Source organism: Salvelinus fontinalis, chromosome 3 (assembly GCF_029448725.1).
Source record: "Salvelinus fontinalis isolate EN_2023a chromosome 3, ASM2944872v1, whole genome shotgun sequence".
Taxonomy (NCBI): domain Eukaryota; kingdom Metazoa; phylum Chordata; class Actinopteri; order Salmoniformes; family Salmonidae; genus Salvelinus; species Salvelinus fontinalis.
In genome coordinates this window covers 77,480,141-77,494,715 of record NC_074667.1, presented here as the reverse complement: position 1 = coordinate 77,494,715, position 14,575 = coordinate 77,480,141, and the positions used below count along the sequence as shown (strand labels likewise).

The following is a 14,575-nucleotide window of genomic DNA, read 5'->3' as shown; positions in this document are numbered from 1 at the left end:
CCATCTGTCCCTCTGTCTCCGCTGTCTCCCATCTGTCCCTCTGTCTCCGCTGTCTCCCATCTGTCCCTCTGTCTCCGCTGTCTCCCATCTGTCCTTCTGTCTCCGCTGTCTCCCATCTGTCCTTCTGTCTCCGCTGTCTCCCATCTGTCCGTCTGTCTCCGCTGTCTCCCGTCTGTCTCCGCTGTCTCCCATCTGTCCTTCTGTCTCCGCTGTCTCCCATCTGTCCTTCTGTCTCCGCTGTCTCCCATCTGTAACCTCTGTCTCCCATCTGTCCCTCTGTCTCCGCTGTCTCCCATCTGTCCCTCTGTCTCCGCTGTCTCCCATCTGTCCCTCTGTCTCCGCTGTCTCCCATCTGTCCCTCTGTCTCCGCTGTCTCCCATCTGTCCTTCTGTCTCCGCTGTCTCCCATCTGTCCCTCTGTCTCCGCTGTCTCCCATCTGTCCCTCTGTCTCCGCTGTCTCCCATCTGTCCCTCTGTCTCCGCTGTCTCTCATCTGTCCCTCTGTCTCCGCTGTCTCCCATCTGTCCCTCTGTCTCCGCTGTCTCCCATCTGTCCCTCTGTCTCCGCTGTCTCCCATCTGTCCCTCTGTCTCCGCTGTCTCCCATCTGTCCTTCTGTCTCCGCTGTCTCCCATCTGTCCCTCTGTCTCCGCTGTCTCCCATCTGTCCTTCTGCCTCCGCTGTCTCCCATCTGTCCCTCTGTCTCCGCTGTCTCTCATCTGTCCCTCTGTCTACGCTGTCTCCCATCTGTCCCTCTGTCTCCGCTGTCTCCCATCTGTCCCTCTGTCTCCCATCTGTCCCTCTGTCCCTCTGTCTCCCATCTCTCCCTCTGTCTCCCATCTGTCCTTCTGTCTCCGCTGTCTCCCATCTGTCCCTCTGTCTCCCATCTGTCCCTCTGTCTCCCATCTGTCCTTCTGTCTCCGCTGTCTCCCATCTGTCCCTCTGTCTCCGCTGTCTCCCATCTGTCCCTCTGTCTCCGCTGTCTCCCATCTGTCCTTCTGTCTCCGCTGTCTCCCGTCTGTCCCTCTGTCTCCGCTGTCTCCCATCTGTCCCTCTGTCTCCGCTGTCTCCCATCTGTCCCTCTGTCTCCCATCTGTCCCTCTGTCTGCCATCTGTCCTTCTGTCTCCGCTGTCTTTCATCTGTCCCTCTGTCTCCGCTGTCTCCCATCTGTCCCTCTGTCTCCGCTGTCTCCCATCTGTCCCTCTGTCTCCGCTGTCTCTCATCTGTCCCTCTGCCTCCGCTGTCTCCCATCTGTCCCTCTGTCTCCGCTGTCTCCCATCTGTCCCTCTGTCTCCGCTGTCTCTCATCTGTCCCTCTGTCTCCGCTGTCTCCCATCTGTCCCTCTGTCTCCGCTGTCTCCCATCTGTCCCTCTGTCTCCGCTGTCTCCCATCTGTCCCTCTGTCTCCGCTGTCTCCCATCTGTCCTTCTGTCTCCGCTGTCTCCCGTCTGTCCCTCTGTCTCCGCTGTCTCCCGTCTGTCCCTCTGTCTCCGCTGTCTCCCGTCTGTCCCTCTGTCTCCGCTGTCTCCCGTCTGTCCTTCTGTCTCCGCTGTCTCCCATCTGTCTCTCTGTCTCCGCTGTCTCCCGTCTGTAACCCCTGTCCCTCTGTCTCCGCTGTCTCCCGTCTGTAACCCCTGTCCCACTGTCCATCCATGGTTCTAGTGACATGTGCATCTCATTCCCTAGGTTGTTGCTGTAAGTGTTTAGCTTACTGTGTGGCACCAACGTGGGTCATCAGAGCAGCCCGTGAATTAGCCCTCTGTATCAACAGTTAATCTCCCCTCCCACTTCCATCCTCAGGAGCTGGAGAAAGCAGGTCTGCTGAACAAGACCAAGATAGCAGAGGGAGGCCGGAAACTGAGGTAGACTGTCTGTGATATGAAGAAGATATCATCCTCTGCACCCTGTATCTACTGTATAGGTGTGGTGGAACCGTAAACGTCACCCTGTATCTACTGTATAGGTGTGGTGGAACCGTAAACGTCACCCTGTATCTACTGTATAGGTGTGGTGGAACCGTAAACGTCACCCTGTATCTACTGTATAGGTGTGGTGGAACCGTAAACGTCACCCTGTATCTACTGTATAGGTGTGGTGGAACCGTAAACGTCACCCTGTATCTACTGTATAGGTGTGGTGGAACCGTAAACGTCACCCTGTATCTACTGTATAGGTGTGGTGGAACCGTAAACGTCACCCTGTATCTACTGAATAGGTGTGGTGGAACCGTAAACGTCACCCTGTATCTACTGTATAGGTGTGGTGGAACCGTAAACGTCACCCTGTATCTACTGTATAGGTGTGGTGGAACCGTAAACGTCACCCTGTATCTACTGTATAGGTGTGGTGGAACCGTAAACGTCACCCTGTATCTACTGTATAGGTGTGGTGGAACCGTAAACGTCACCCTGTATCTACTGTATAGGTGTGGTGGAACCATAAACGTCACCCTGTGTGTGTGTGTGTGTGTGTAGGTGTGGTGGAACCGTAAACGTCACCCTGTATCTACTGTATAGTTGTGGTGGAACCGTAAACGTCACCCTGTATCTACTGTATAGGTGTGGTGGAACCATAAACGTCACCCTGTGTGTGTAGGTGTGGTGGAACCGTAAACGTCACCCTGTATCTACTGTGTAGGTGTGGTGGAACCGTAAACGTCACCCTGTATCTACTGTGTAGGTGTGGTGGAACCGTAAACGTCACCCTGTATCTACTGTGTAGGTGTGGTGGAACCGTAAACGTCACCCTGTATCTACTGTGTAGGTGTGGTGGAACCGTAAACGTCACCCTGTATCTACTGTGTAGGTGTGGTGGAACCGTAAACGTCACCCTGTATCTACTGTGTAGGTGTGGTGGAACCGTAAACGTCACCCTGTATCTACTGTGTAGGTGTGGTGGAACCGTAAACTTCACCCTGTATCTACTGTGTAGGTGTGGTGGAACCGTAAACGTCACCCTGTATCTACTGTGTAGGTGTGGTGGAACCGTAAACGTCACCCTGTATCTACTGTGTAGGTGTGGTGGAACCGTAAACGTCACCCTGTATCTACTGTGTAGGTGTCGTGGAACCGTAAACGTCACCCTGTATCTACTGTGTAGGTGTGGTGGAACCGTAAACGTCACCCTGTATCTACTGTGTAGGTGTGGTGGAACCGTAAACGTCACCCTGTATCTACTGTGTAGGTGTGGTGGAACCGTAAACGTCACCCTGTATCTACTGTGTAGGTGTGGTGGAACCGTAAACGTCACCCTGTATCTACTGTGTAGGTGTGGTGGAACCGTAAACGTCACCCTGTATCTACTGTGTAGGTGTGGTGGAACCGTAAACGTCACCCTGTATCTACTGTATAGGTGTGGTGGAACCGTAAACGTCACCCTGTATCTACTGTATAGGTGTGGTGGAACCGTAAACGTCACCCTGTATCTACTGTATAGGTGTGGTGGAACCGTAAACGTCACCCTGTATCTACTGTATAGGTGTGGTGGAACCGTAAACGTCACCCTGTATCTACTGTATAGGTGTGGTGGAACCGTAAACGTCACCCTGTATCTACTGTATAGGTGTGGTGGAACCGTAAACGTCACCCTGTATCTACTGTATAGGTGTGGTGGAACCGTAAACGTCACCCTGTATCTACTGTATAGGTGTGGTGGAACCGTAAACGTCACCCTGTATCTACTGTATAGGTGTGGTGGAACCGTAAACGTCACCCTGTATCTACTGTATAGGTGTGGTGGAACCGTAAACGTCACCCTGTATCTACTGTATAGGTGTGGTGGAACCGTAAACGTCACCCTGTATCTACTGTATAGGTGTGGTGGAACCGTAAACGTCACCCTGTATCTACTGTATAGGTGTGGTGGAACCGTAAACGTCACCCTGTATCTACTGTATAGGTGTGGTGGAACCGTAAACGTCACCCTGTATCTACTGTATAGGTGTGGTGGAACCGTAAACGTCACCCTGTATCTACTGTATAGGTGTGGTGGAACCGTAAACGTCACCCTGTATCTACTGTATAGGTGTGGTGGAACCGTAAACGTCACCCTGTATCTACTGTATAGGTGTGGTGGAACCGTAAACGTCACCCTGTATCTACTGTATAGGTGTGGTGGAACCGTAAACGTCACCCTGTATCTACTGTATAGGTGTGGTGGAACCGTAAACGTCACCCTGTATCTACTGTGTAGGTGTGGTGGAACCGTAAACGTCACCCTGTATCTACTGTATAGGTGTGGTGGAACCGTAAACGTCACCCTGTATCTACTGTGTAGGTGTGGTGGAACCGTAAACGTCACCCTGTATCTACTGTGTAGGTGTGGTGGAACCGTAAACGTCACCCTGTATCTACTGTGTAGGTGTGGTGGAACCGTAAACGTCACCCTGTATCTACTGTGTAGGTGTGGTGGAACCGTAAACGTCACCCTGTATCTACTGTATAGGTGTGGTGGAACCGTAAACGTCACCCTGTATCTACTGTATAAGTGTGGTGGAACCGTAAACGTCACCCTGTGTGTGTGTGTGTGTGTGTGTGTGTAGGTGTGGTGGAACCGTAAACGTCACCCTGTGTGTGTGTGTGTGTGTGCTCTCCTGATGTGTGTTTTAGGAAGAACTGGAATCCCTCGTGGGTGGTTCTGGTCGGGAACAGTCTGGTGTTCTTCAAGGATCCCAAATCCCAGACCCCCTCCAGCTGGGTAAGATAGTCATTGAGTTTAACTATCATAGATGGAGTTTAAATATTTTATTATTATTTAATTTTTTTTATGTCTCAAGACTGCTTTCTTATTGGTCTCCAGAAACCAGGAAACAGTCGTCCGGAGAGCAGTGTAGATCTGAGAGGAGCCGTGGTGCAGTGGACCAATGACCTGTCCAGCAAGAAGAACGTCTTCAAGGTCAGACACACACCAGATGGGACGGATGTCCCTCATACCACCATTTTATTGTTTGTATATCATTTCATTGGCATTTTAAGATACTTTATTTCACCCTGTATTTTAGGGAAGTCAAATGTGTCTATTTTAGTCTCACAGAGAGAGTGAGAACTGCTCTAGTTGTTTTCTCTGTGAAAAAACATTCTCACGTCCTCTTGAGAGGAAGTTCAGTATCTGACTGTAGGTGTTGTAACAGGACTCTATGAGCACCAGGGTTTCAGACAATGTCAATGTCAATTCAATACATGCCTTAAAATTCAATGCGTATTTATATTTCCAGAATTGTTATTTTGAATTCCTTTCCCAAATTGTATTATTCATCCTTTCTGTAACTAGGCAAGTCAGTCAGTTAAGAACAAATACTGATTTTCTATGACAGCCTACTCCGGCCAAACGTGGACGATGCTGGTTTAGTTGTGCGCCCTATGGGACTCCCAATCACGGCCAGATGTGATCCAGCCTGGATTTGAACCGGGGAATGTAGTGATGCCTCTTGCACTGAGATGCAGTGCCTTAGACCGCTGTGCCACTCGGGAGCCCGAATTGACTGAAGAATTAGTAGTAAGAAGTAGTACAGTACCTGGTGAAGTAGTCTGTGATTTGGGACTAACCCACGGTACTTTGTCTGTTTGTGTGGTAGCTGAGGACGGTGACAGGGAATGAGTTCCTACTGCAGTCAGAGACAGACTCACTGATCAGAGAGTGGTTCAACACCATCCACAGTGTCATCAATAGACTGGTGAGTTTCACACGCTGAGTGTGTGTGTGCGTGTGTGTGCTTGCATGCATGTGTTTGTGTGCGTGTGTGTGAGAGCTCTAGAACCGTTTGGAAGAGATATTCAGCCACAGGAGGTTGGTGACACCTTAACTGGGGAGGACAGGCTTGTGGTAATGACTGGAGTGGAATCAGAGGAATGGTTTCCGTGTGTGATGTCATGCCATTCGCTCCGTTCCAGCCATTATTATGTCCCATCCTCCTCTCAGCAGCCCCCACTGTATTCAGCTACTCTAGGAGGACAATGGAAGGGAATTAAAAGCCTTTCTTTATGATCAAACACCAACTTATTTTAGAATCTAGCTTTCATCAGGGCGCTAACAAATGGTTAACAAAGTTGTCTGGTACAAGTTGAAATGGTCTTCTCTTCTATAGGATCGGGAGAATCCCCTGGATAATGTCCTGCTGTACTCTCTGAGGAGGGCGGGCAGTCTGGAGATGTTGGACCACAGTGGAGACGAAGAGGACAGTCGAGGATATAAAGCATCACGTGAGTCTCTCCATCCATCCATTGCTACAAGGATGCTGTTGCTGTGGCTGTTGCTGTGGCTGTTGCTGTTGCTGTGGCTGTGGCTGTTGCTGTGGCTGTGGCTGTTGCTGTGGCTGTGGCTGTGGCTGTGGCTGTTGCTGTGGCTGTTGCTGTGGCTGTTGCTGTGGCTGTGGCTGTGGCTGTGGCTGTGGCTGTGGCTGTGGCTGTGGCTGTGGCTGTGGCTGTGCTTCCTCCCAGTGGTCTATTTATCTTCACATTTCTATAAAATCGACACTAAAGTTGGTCTATCTTTTTTTTTCTTGTACTTCTTGTTCCTGGTGCCTTCCCTCCTTCGCTCCCTCCTTCACTCCCTCCTTTCCTCCCTCCTTTGTTGCTCTCCCTCTTTGCCTCACTCCCGGTGCAGTCCCTCGTTCTGCTTCCAACGTGGAGAACTCAGAGAGGAAGCGTGTTCGGAGCAGACTGAAGAAGTTCATCCTCAAGAGACCTCCACTACAGATCCTACAGGAGAAAGGACTCATCAAGGGTGATCTCTCTCTCTCTCTCTCTCTCTCTCTCTCTCTCTCTCTCTCTCTCTCTCTCTCTCTCTCTCTCTCTCTCTCTCTCTCTCTCTCTCTCTCTCTCTCTCTCTCTCTCTCTCTCTCTCTCTCTCTCTCGAATTGAAGGGGCTTTAATGACATGAGAAACATGTGTTTACATTGACAAAACAATTGAAATAGATAATAAACAAAAGTAAAAAATAAAAAAAAACACTCACACAAGATCCAAAAGAATAAAGACATTTAAAATGTCACTTTATGTCTATATACAGTGTTGTAATGATGTACAAATAGTTAAAGTACAAAGGGAAAATAAATAAACATGAATATGGGCTGTGTTTACAATGGTGTTAGTTCTTCACTGTTTGACATTTTCTTGTGGCAACAGGTCACACATTTTTTTCAGTGCATCTCAGTTTCCATTTCATTTTGTGGACAGTGTGCACATAGCCTGTCTTATCTTGAGAGCCAGGTCTGCCTTCGGCGTACTTTCTCAATAGCAAGGCAATGCTCACTGAGTCTGTACATCAGGGGTGTCAAACTCATTCCACGGAGGGCCTAGTGTCTGCAGGTTTTTGGTTTTTCCTTTCAATAAAGCCCTAGACAACCAGGTGTGGGGAGTTCCTAACTAATTAGTGATGTTAATTCATCAATCAAGTACAAGGGAGGAGCGAAAACCCGCAGACACTCGGCCCCCCGTGGAATGAGTTTGACACCTGTGCTGTACATAGTCAAAGATTTCCTTAATGTCACGCCCTGACTTTAGTTATATTTGTTTTCTTTATTTTTTGGTTAGGTCAGGGTGTGACAAGGGTGGTTTGTTTAGTTTTTGTATTGTCTAGGGGTTTGGTTTGTCTATGGGGATTTTGTATGGTCTAGGGGTATGTAGGTTTATGGTGGCCTGAGTTGGTTCCCAATCAGAGACAGCTGTTTCTCGTTGTCTCTGATTGGGGAGCCTATTTAGGTTGCCATTTTCATGTAGGTGTTGTGGGTAGTTGTTTTGTGTTGCTGCACCTTATAGGACTGTTTTGTTTTCATGCTCGTCGTTATTTTGTTTAGTGTTTCTGTTCTAGTAAAAATAACAGGAACACTTACCATGCTGTGCTTTGGTCCGATGACTACTCTTCATCCGAAGACGAAAATCACTACACTTAATTTTGGTTCAGTCACAGTGGTCAGGTATTCTGCCACTGTGTACTCTCTGTTTAGGGCCAAATAGCATTCTAGTTTGCTGCTTTTATGTAAATTATTTCCAATGTGTTAAGTAATTTATCTTTTTATTTTTATTTAGTTGGGTCTAATTGTATTGCTGTCCTGGGGCTCTGTGGGGTCTGTTTGTGTTTGTGAACAGAGCCCCAGGACCAGCTTGCTTAGGGGACTCTTCTCCAGGTTCATCTCTCTGTAGATGATGGCTTTGTTATGGAAGGTTTGGGTTTTTGAGAATTAGCGGGTATCAACCTAATTTTGCTCTGCATGCATTATTTGGTGTTTTACGTAGTACACTGAGGATAGTTTTGCAGAATTCTGGATGCAGAGTCTCAATTTGGTGTTTGTCCCATTTTGTGAATTCTTGGTTGGTGAGCGGACCCCAGATCTCACAATCATTAAGAGCAATAGGTTAAATAATGATTCAAGTATTTTTTTTGCCAGATCTTAATTGATGTTGATTTTTATGTTATTTTTGATGCCATAGAAGGCCCTTCTTGCCTCAGATCGTTCACAGCTTTGTGGAAGTTACCTGTGGCACTGATGTTTAGGCCGAGGTATGTATCGTTTTTTTATGTGCTCTAGGGAAACGGTGTCTAGATGGAATTTGTATTCGTGTTCCTGGCAACTGGAACTTTTTTGGAACACCATTATTTTTGTCTTACTGAGATTTACTGTCAGAGCCCAGGTCTGGCAGAATCTGTGCAGAAGATCTAGGTGCTGCTGTAGGTCCTCCTTGGTTGGGGACAGAAACACCAGATCATCAGCAAACAGTAGACATTTGACTTCAGATTCTAGTAGGGTGAGACCGGGTGCTGCAGACTGTTCTAGTGCCCGTGCCAATTCATTGATATATGTTGAAGAGGGTGGGGCTTAGCTGCGGCCTTGTGGAACAAAGTGTGTGTTTTATGCCAATTTTAATGTCTCATGCTTTTCCCTCAACACCACTTTCCATCAATTGAGCTGCCACAACCCTCAGAGTAGTGGCAGCTCAATTCCATGGAACTGGTGATCAATTCAGTTCATTGACATTTCTCTGGTGTTGGTTTTCATTGAATAATGAAGTAGTGTGGTATCTATGAATGTGTCCGTGTCTCTCATGACCTCAGATCACAGTTCTGTTAGTGTTGACTGTAAATCTCTTTAGACCAGATCATATTTAGTCTTCCTATGGTCTACTGGCATGTGCACAATCATCGGCGCCACCCGGCCTCCCGGGTGGCGCAGTGGTCTAGGGCACTGCATCGCAGTGCTAGCTGCGCCACCAGAGTCTCTGGGTTCGCGCTCAGGCTGGGCTGGGTTCGCGCCCAGGCTCTGTTGCAGCCGGCCGCAACCGGGAGGTCCGTGGGGCAACGCACAATTGGCATAGCGTCCTCCGGGTTAGGGAGGGTTTGGCCGGTAGGGATATCCTTGTCTCAGTATGTAAAATGTAATAAAAATGTATGCACTCTACTGTAAGTCGCTCTGGATAAGAGCGTCTGCTAAATGACTAAAAATGTAAATGTTAAACATGCTGCTGTTGTCATTTACAGACCAGGTGTTTGGCTGTCATCTAGAGATGCTGTGTGAGAGAGAGAAGAACAATGTGCCTCGTTTCGTCAGGCTCTGCACTGAGGCTGTGGAGAGGAGAGGTACAGCCATAAACATAAAACAATGGGTACAGTACAGCCTCTGGAACTCACTCCCCTGTGGGCACAGTACAGCCTCTGGAACTCACTCCCCTGTGGGTACAGTACAGCCTCTGGAACTCACTCCCCTGTGGGTACAGTACAGCCTCTGGCACTCACTTCCCTGTGGGTACAGTACAGCCTCTGGCACTCACTTCCCTGTGGGTACAGTACAGCCTCTGGAACTCACTCCCCTGTGGGTACAGTACAGCCTCTGGAACTCACTCCCCTGTGGGTACAGTACAGCCTCTGGCACTCACTCCCCTGTGGGTACAGTACAGCCTCTGGCACTCACTCCCCTGTGGGTACAGTACAGCCTCTGGCACTCACTCCCCTGTGGGTACAGTACAGCCTCTGGAACTCACTCCCCTGTGGGTACAGTACAGCCTCTGGCACTCACTCCCCTGTGTTTACAGTACAGCCTCTGGCACTCACTCCCCTGTGGGTACAGTACAGCCTCTGGCACTCACTCCCCTGTGGGTACAGTACAGCCTCTGGCACTCACTCCCCTGTGGGTACAGTACAGCCTCTGGCACTCACTCCCCTGTGGGTACAGTACAGCCTCTGGAACTCACTCCCCTGTGGGTACAGTACAGCCTCTGGAACTCACTCCCCTGTGGGTACAGTACAGCCTCTGGAACTCACTCCCCTGTGGGTACAGTTTGGCTGTAGGTAAACAAATATTTTGTGGAAGAGAGGAGAATGTTTACTGCACATTTATATCTCATTGAACTGGTTTATAATTGATATGGATTGTATGGGTTTTAAGTGTTTTAACCATCTGTGGTTGTTGCCAGGGTTACATGTCCTACCTGTGTGTTGTTATTCAGGGCTGGAGACAGACGGTATCTACAGAGTGAGTGGGAACCTGGCGGTCATCCAGAAACTACGCTTCTTAGTCAACCATGGTGAGGGAGGGCGTACGGGAGGAATGAAGGGAGGGAGAAGGGAGGGAGGTATGATGAGAGGGAGGTGGGAGAAGAGAGGGAGGTATGAAGAGAGGGAGGGAGGTATGAAGAGAGGGAGGGAGGTATGAAGAGAGGGAGGGAGGTATGAAGAGAGGGAGGGAGGTATGAAGAGAGGGAGGGAGGGAGGTATGAAGAGAGGGAGGGAGGTATGAAGAGAGGGAGGGAGGGAGGTATGAAGAGAGGGAGGGAGGGAGGTATGAAGAGAGGGAGGGAGGGAGGGATAGAGGGAGGGAGGGAGGGATGAAGAGAGGGAGGGAGGGAGGGATGAATAGAGAGGGCGGGAGGGAGGGAGGGAGGGATGAAGAGAGGGAGGGAGGGGGGGAGGGAGGGAAGGAGGGAGGGATGAAGAGAGGGAGGGAGGGAGGGATGAAGAGAGGGCGGGAGGGAGGGAGGGAGGGAGGGAGGAAGAGAGGGAGGGAGGGAGGGATGAAGAGAGGGAGGGAGGGAGGGATGAAGAGAGGGAGGGAGGGAGGGATGAAGAGAGGGAGGGAGGGAGGGAGGGAGGGAGGGAGGGAGGGAGGGATGAAGAGAGGGAGGGAGGGAGGGAGGGATGAAGAGAGAGAGGGAGGGAGGGAGGGAGGGATGAAGGGAGGGATGGAGGGAGGGATGAAGAGAGGGAGGGAGGGAGGGATGAAGAGAGGGAGGGAGGGAGGGATGAAGAGAGGGAGGGAGGGAGGGATGAAGAGAGGGAGGGAGGGAGGGATGAAGAGAGGGAGGGAGGGAGGGATGAAGAGAGGGAGGGAGGGAGGGATGAAGAGAGGGAGGGAGGTAGGGATGAAGAGAGGGAGGGAGGTAGGGATGAAGAGAGGGAGGGAGGTAGGGATGAAGAGAGGGAGGGAGGTAGGGATGAAGAGAGGGAGGGAGGGAGGTATAAAGAGAGGGTGAGGAGGGAGGGAGGTATAAAGAGAGGGTGAGGAGGGAGGGAGGTATAAAGAGAGGGAGGAGGGAGGGAGGTATAAAGAGAGGGAGGAGGGAGGGAGGTATAAAGAGAGGGAGGAGGGAGGGAGGTATAAAGAGAGGGAGGAGGGAGGGAGGTATAAAGAGAGGGAGGAGGGAGGGAGGTATAAAGAGAGGGAGGAGGGAGGGAGGTATAAAGAGAGGGAGGAGGGAGGGAGGTATAAAGAGAGGGAGGAGGGAGGGAGGTATAAAGAGAGGGAGGAGGGAGGGAGGTATAAAGAGAGGGAGGAGGGAGGGAGGTATAAAGAGAGGGAGGAGGGAGGGAGGTATAAAGAGAGGGAGGAGGGAGGGAGGTATAAAGAGAGGGAGGGAGGTATAAAGAGAGGGAGGGAGGTATAAAGAGAGGGAGGGAGGTATAAAGAGAGGGAGGGAGGTATAAAGAGAGGGAGGGAGGTATAAAGAGAGGGAGGGAGGTATAAAGAGAGGGAGGGAGGTATAAAGAGAGGGAGGAGGGAGGGAGGTATAAAGAGAGGGAGGAGGGAGGGAGGTATAAAGAGAGGGAGGAGGGAGGGAGGTATAAAGAGAGGGAGGAGGGAGGGAGGTATGAAGAGGGGAGGTATGAAGAGGGGAGGTATGAAGAGGGGGAGGTATGAAGAGAGGGAGGAAGGGATGAAGAGAGGGAGGAGTGAGGCAGGAGGAAGAGAGGGAGGCAGGAGGAAGGGATGGAGGGAGGGGGTATGTTCTGAAAAGCATCCTACACTACACATTTAATTGTTTTAAGCCCAGAGTGCTTTATAATGGACATAATTTAGGATTCCACTCTGAACGAGAGTAACCTGATTCCGACCTGCTTGACCTTGTAGGCTAAATGACTGTTGGTTGTTTTTTGCAGAGCGAGCGGTGACTACAGACGGACGTTATATGTTCCCTGCGGAGTTGGTACAAGGTAGACAGACAGATGGAGACTGTAGAACCAAGATGGCTCACAGTTTTCATCCAAATGCCTATCTGTGTGCACTGTACTCACTCCATACATGCAAAAACACACGTTTGTTTGTCTTGATGCTTTCCATGTGTCTATTGTGTTGTCCTTGCATCAAATATTTCTGTTTGAGTAAACTATAAATTCAAGTGCCTGTGTGCTTTTACACGGTCCATTGGTGCCACCCAGTGGTTTAAGCAGAGTACTGCAGTTTGTGTTTTGTGGAACACCTTAGCCCAGCTCACCTGACCAATGTTTTGTGATACTAATTTGGATAGTAGACAGAACCTTAAATCAAACTCTTGAAGAACCACAGTTATTGAGTGTACAGATGTAACTGTGACACTTTGAGAAACATTGTTCAGGAGGGTCGTATTGTGTTTTGCCTTTCTCTCTGCCCTCTGACTATCGCTTCACTTTCACAGACACTTTCTTTCTGCTACAGCTACCAGCCTGCCAGCCTGCCGGCCGACCTGTCAATCAGAGTACTGAGGGAGTTTTAACAGTAAAATTCACACATGTCGCTCTCTCCCTCTCTCCCTCCACCAATAGAGAAGTTGAACCTGGAACAGAGTGAGTGGGAGGACATCCATGTCATCACAGGAGCCCTGAAGCTGTTCTTCAGAGAGCTTCCTGAACCCCTGGTTCCTTACGGCTTCTTCACAGACATCTTAGAGACCGTCAGTGAGTATAAACTCTTTCTATTACCTGCCCACCTACCTAACACACTAACAAATTAACTAGCTACCTAACTAACTAACTAACTAGAGTTAGAAGATTCTGATCTGGAGTGTACCGAGTGTGTCCTACTGTGTTCCAGAGATGTCAGACTACCTGGATAAAGTGGACCGTCTGAAGTCTCTGGTACTGAGCATGCCTCCTCCCAACCAAGACACCATGAGGTTCATGTTCAGTCATCTCAAACGGTACGAGACATCACACCTCCAAGGGTTAACCCCCTGTCACAATACCCAGTGTACCCTCAAAAACCCTCAATACCCAATGTACCCTCAAAAAACCCTCAATACCCAATGTTCCCTCAAACTCTCAATACCCAATGTTCCCTCAAAAACCCTCAATACCCAGTGTACCCTCAAAAACCCTCAATACCCAATGTACCCTCAAAAAACCCTCAATACCCAATGTACCCTCAAAAACCCTCAATACCCAGTGTACCCTCAAAAAACCCTCAATACCCAGTGTACCCTCAAAAAACCCTCAATACCCAGTGTACCCTCAAAAAACCCTCTGTCACATTACCCAGTGTACCCTCAAAAAACCCTCTGTCACAATACCCAATGTACCCGCAAAACCCCTCAATACCCAGTGTACCCTCAAAAACACTCTGTCTCAATACCCAGTGTACCCTAAAAAAAAACCTGGCACAATACCCAGTGTACCCTCAAAAACCCTCATTAACCAGTGTACCCTCAAAAACACTGTCTCAATACCCAGTGTACCCTAAAACATTTGACCCATCTAAACTCAATCTTATTCCATTTCACCATCTTTCAATTGTTCTGAATGTCCTTCAGTTGTACATCTGTTGTTTAAGAATCAGCTTTTACTGTCTGGTGAAAAATAATATGCAGCATGTAATACGACTGACCACTAGAGGGAGGAGTACCCTCGTTCTAAGCAGTTGTCATCCAGCATGTGAATGAAAAGTGTGAAGAAGTCTTGGTGAGCGAGTGCTGTGGCTACCTGGGGGTTATATTTGAGAGAGGACAATGAGGTTGAAAGAGTGAAGGATTTAGGATTTTGAAGAAGTTAACGAAAATAATATCACTTTTCATGTACTGCTCTGCTACTTAAATGTTGCTGTCCCCAGGTCTAAAATAATGAATGTGTTGTGTTCGTGAGTCTGATGTTTGTGCCAGTGTGTCTTCTATGATTCTGTGCCAGTGTGTCTTCTATGATTCTGTGCCAGTGTGTCTTCTATGATTCTGTGCCAGTGTGTGTCTCGTATGAGTCTGTGCCAGTGTGTCTTCTATGAGTCTGTGCCAGTGTGTCTTCTATGAGTCTGTGCCAGTGTGTGTCTCATATGAGTCTGTGCCAGTGTGTGTCTCATATGAGTCTGTGCCAGTGTGTGTCTCATATGAGTCTGTGCCAGTGTGTCTTCTAT

The 14,575-nt window shown here is 49.2% G+C and overlaps 1 protein-coding gene across 4 annotated transcripts in view; it reads left to right on the top strand.

Moving 5' to 3' along the window:
- The window catches only part of arhgap9 (Rho GTPase activating protein 9), a 69,646-nt gene that overhangs the window by 50,039 nt on the left and 5,032 nt on the right, over positions 1-14,575 (top strand). For 3 of the 4 annotated variants that reach the window (XM_055918094.1, XM_055918092.1, XM_055918093.1), the window contains 11 exons: positions 1,798-1,859; positions 4,605-4,692; positions 4,795-4,890; positions 5,570-5,668; positions 6,080-6,194; positions 6,598-6,717; positions 9,469-9,567; positions 10,434-10,511; positions 12,361-12,414; positions 13,003-13,134; positions 13,271-13,376. In XM_055918094.1, coding sequence (XP_055774069.1) covers positions 1,798-1,859; positions 4,605-4,692; positions 4,795-4,890; positions 5,570-5,668; positions 6,080-6,194; positions 6,598-6,717; positions 9,469-9,567; positions 10,434-10,511; positions 12,361-12,414; positions 13,003-13,134; positions 13,271-13,376 — 1,049 coding nt within the window. The remainder of the gene's footprint in view (positions 1-1,797; positions 1,860-4,604; positions 4,693-4,794; positions 4,891-5,569; positions 5,669-6,079; positions 6,195-6,597; positions 6,718-9,468; positions 9,568-10,433; positions 10,512-12,360; positions 12,415-13,002; positions 13,135-13,270; positions 13,377-14,575) is intronic. The other variant, XM_055918095.1, reaches the window with a different exon arrangement.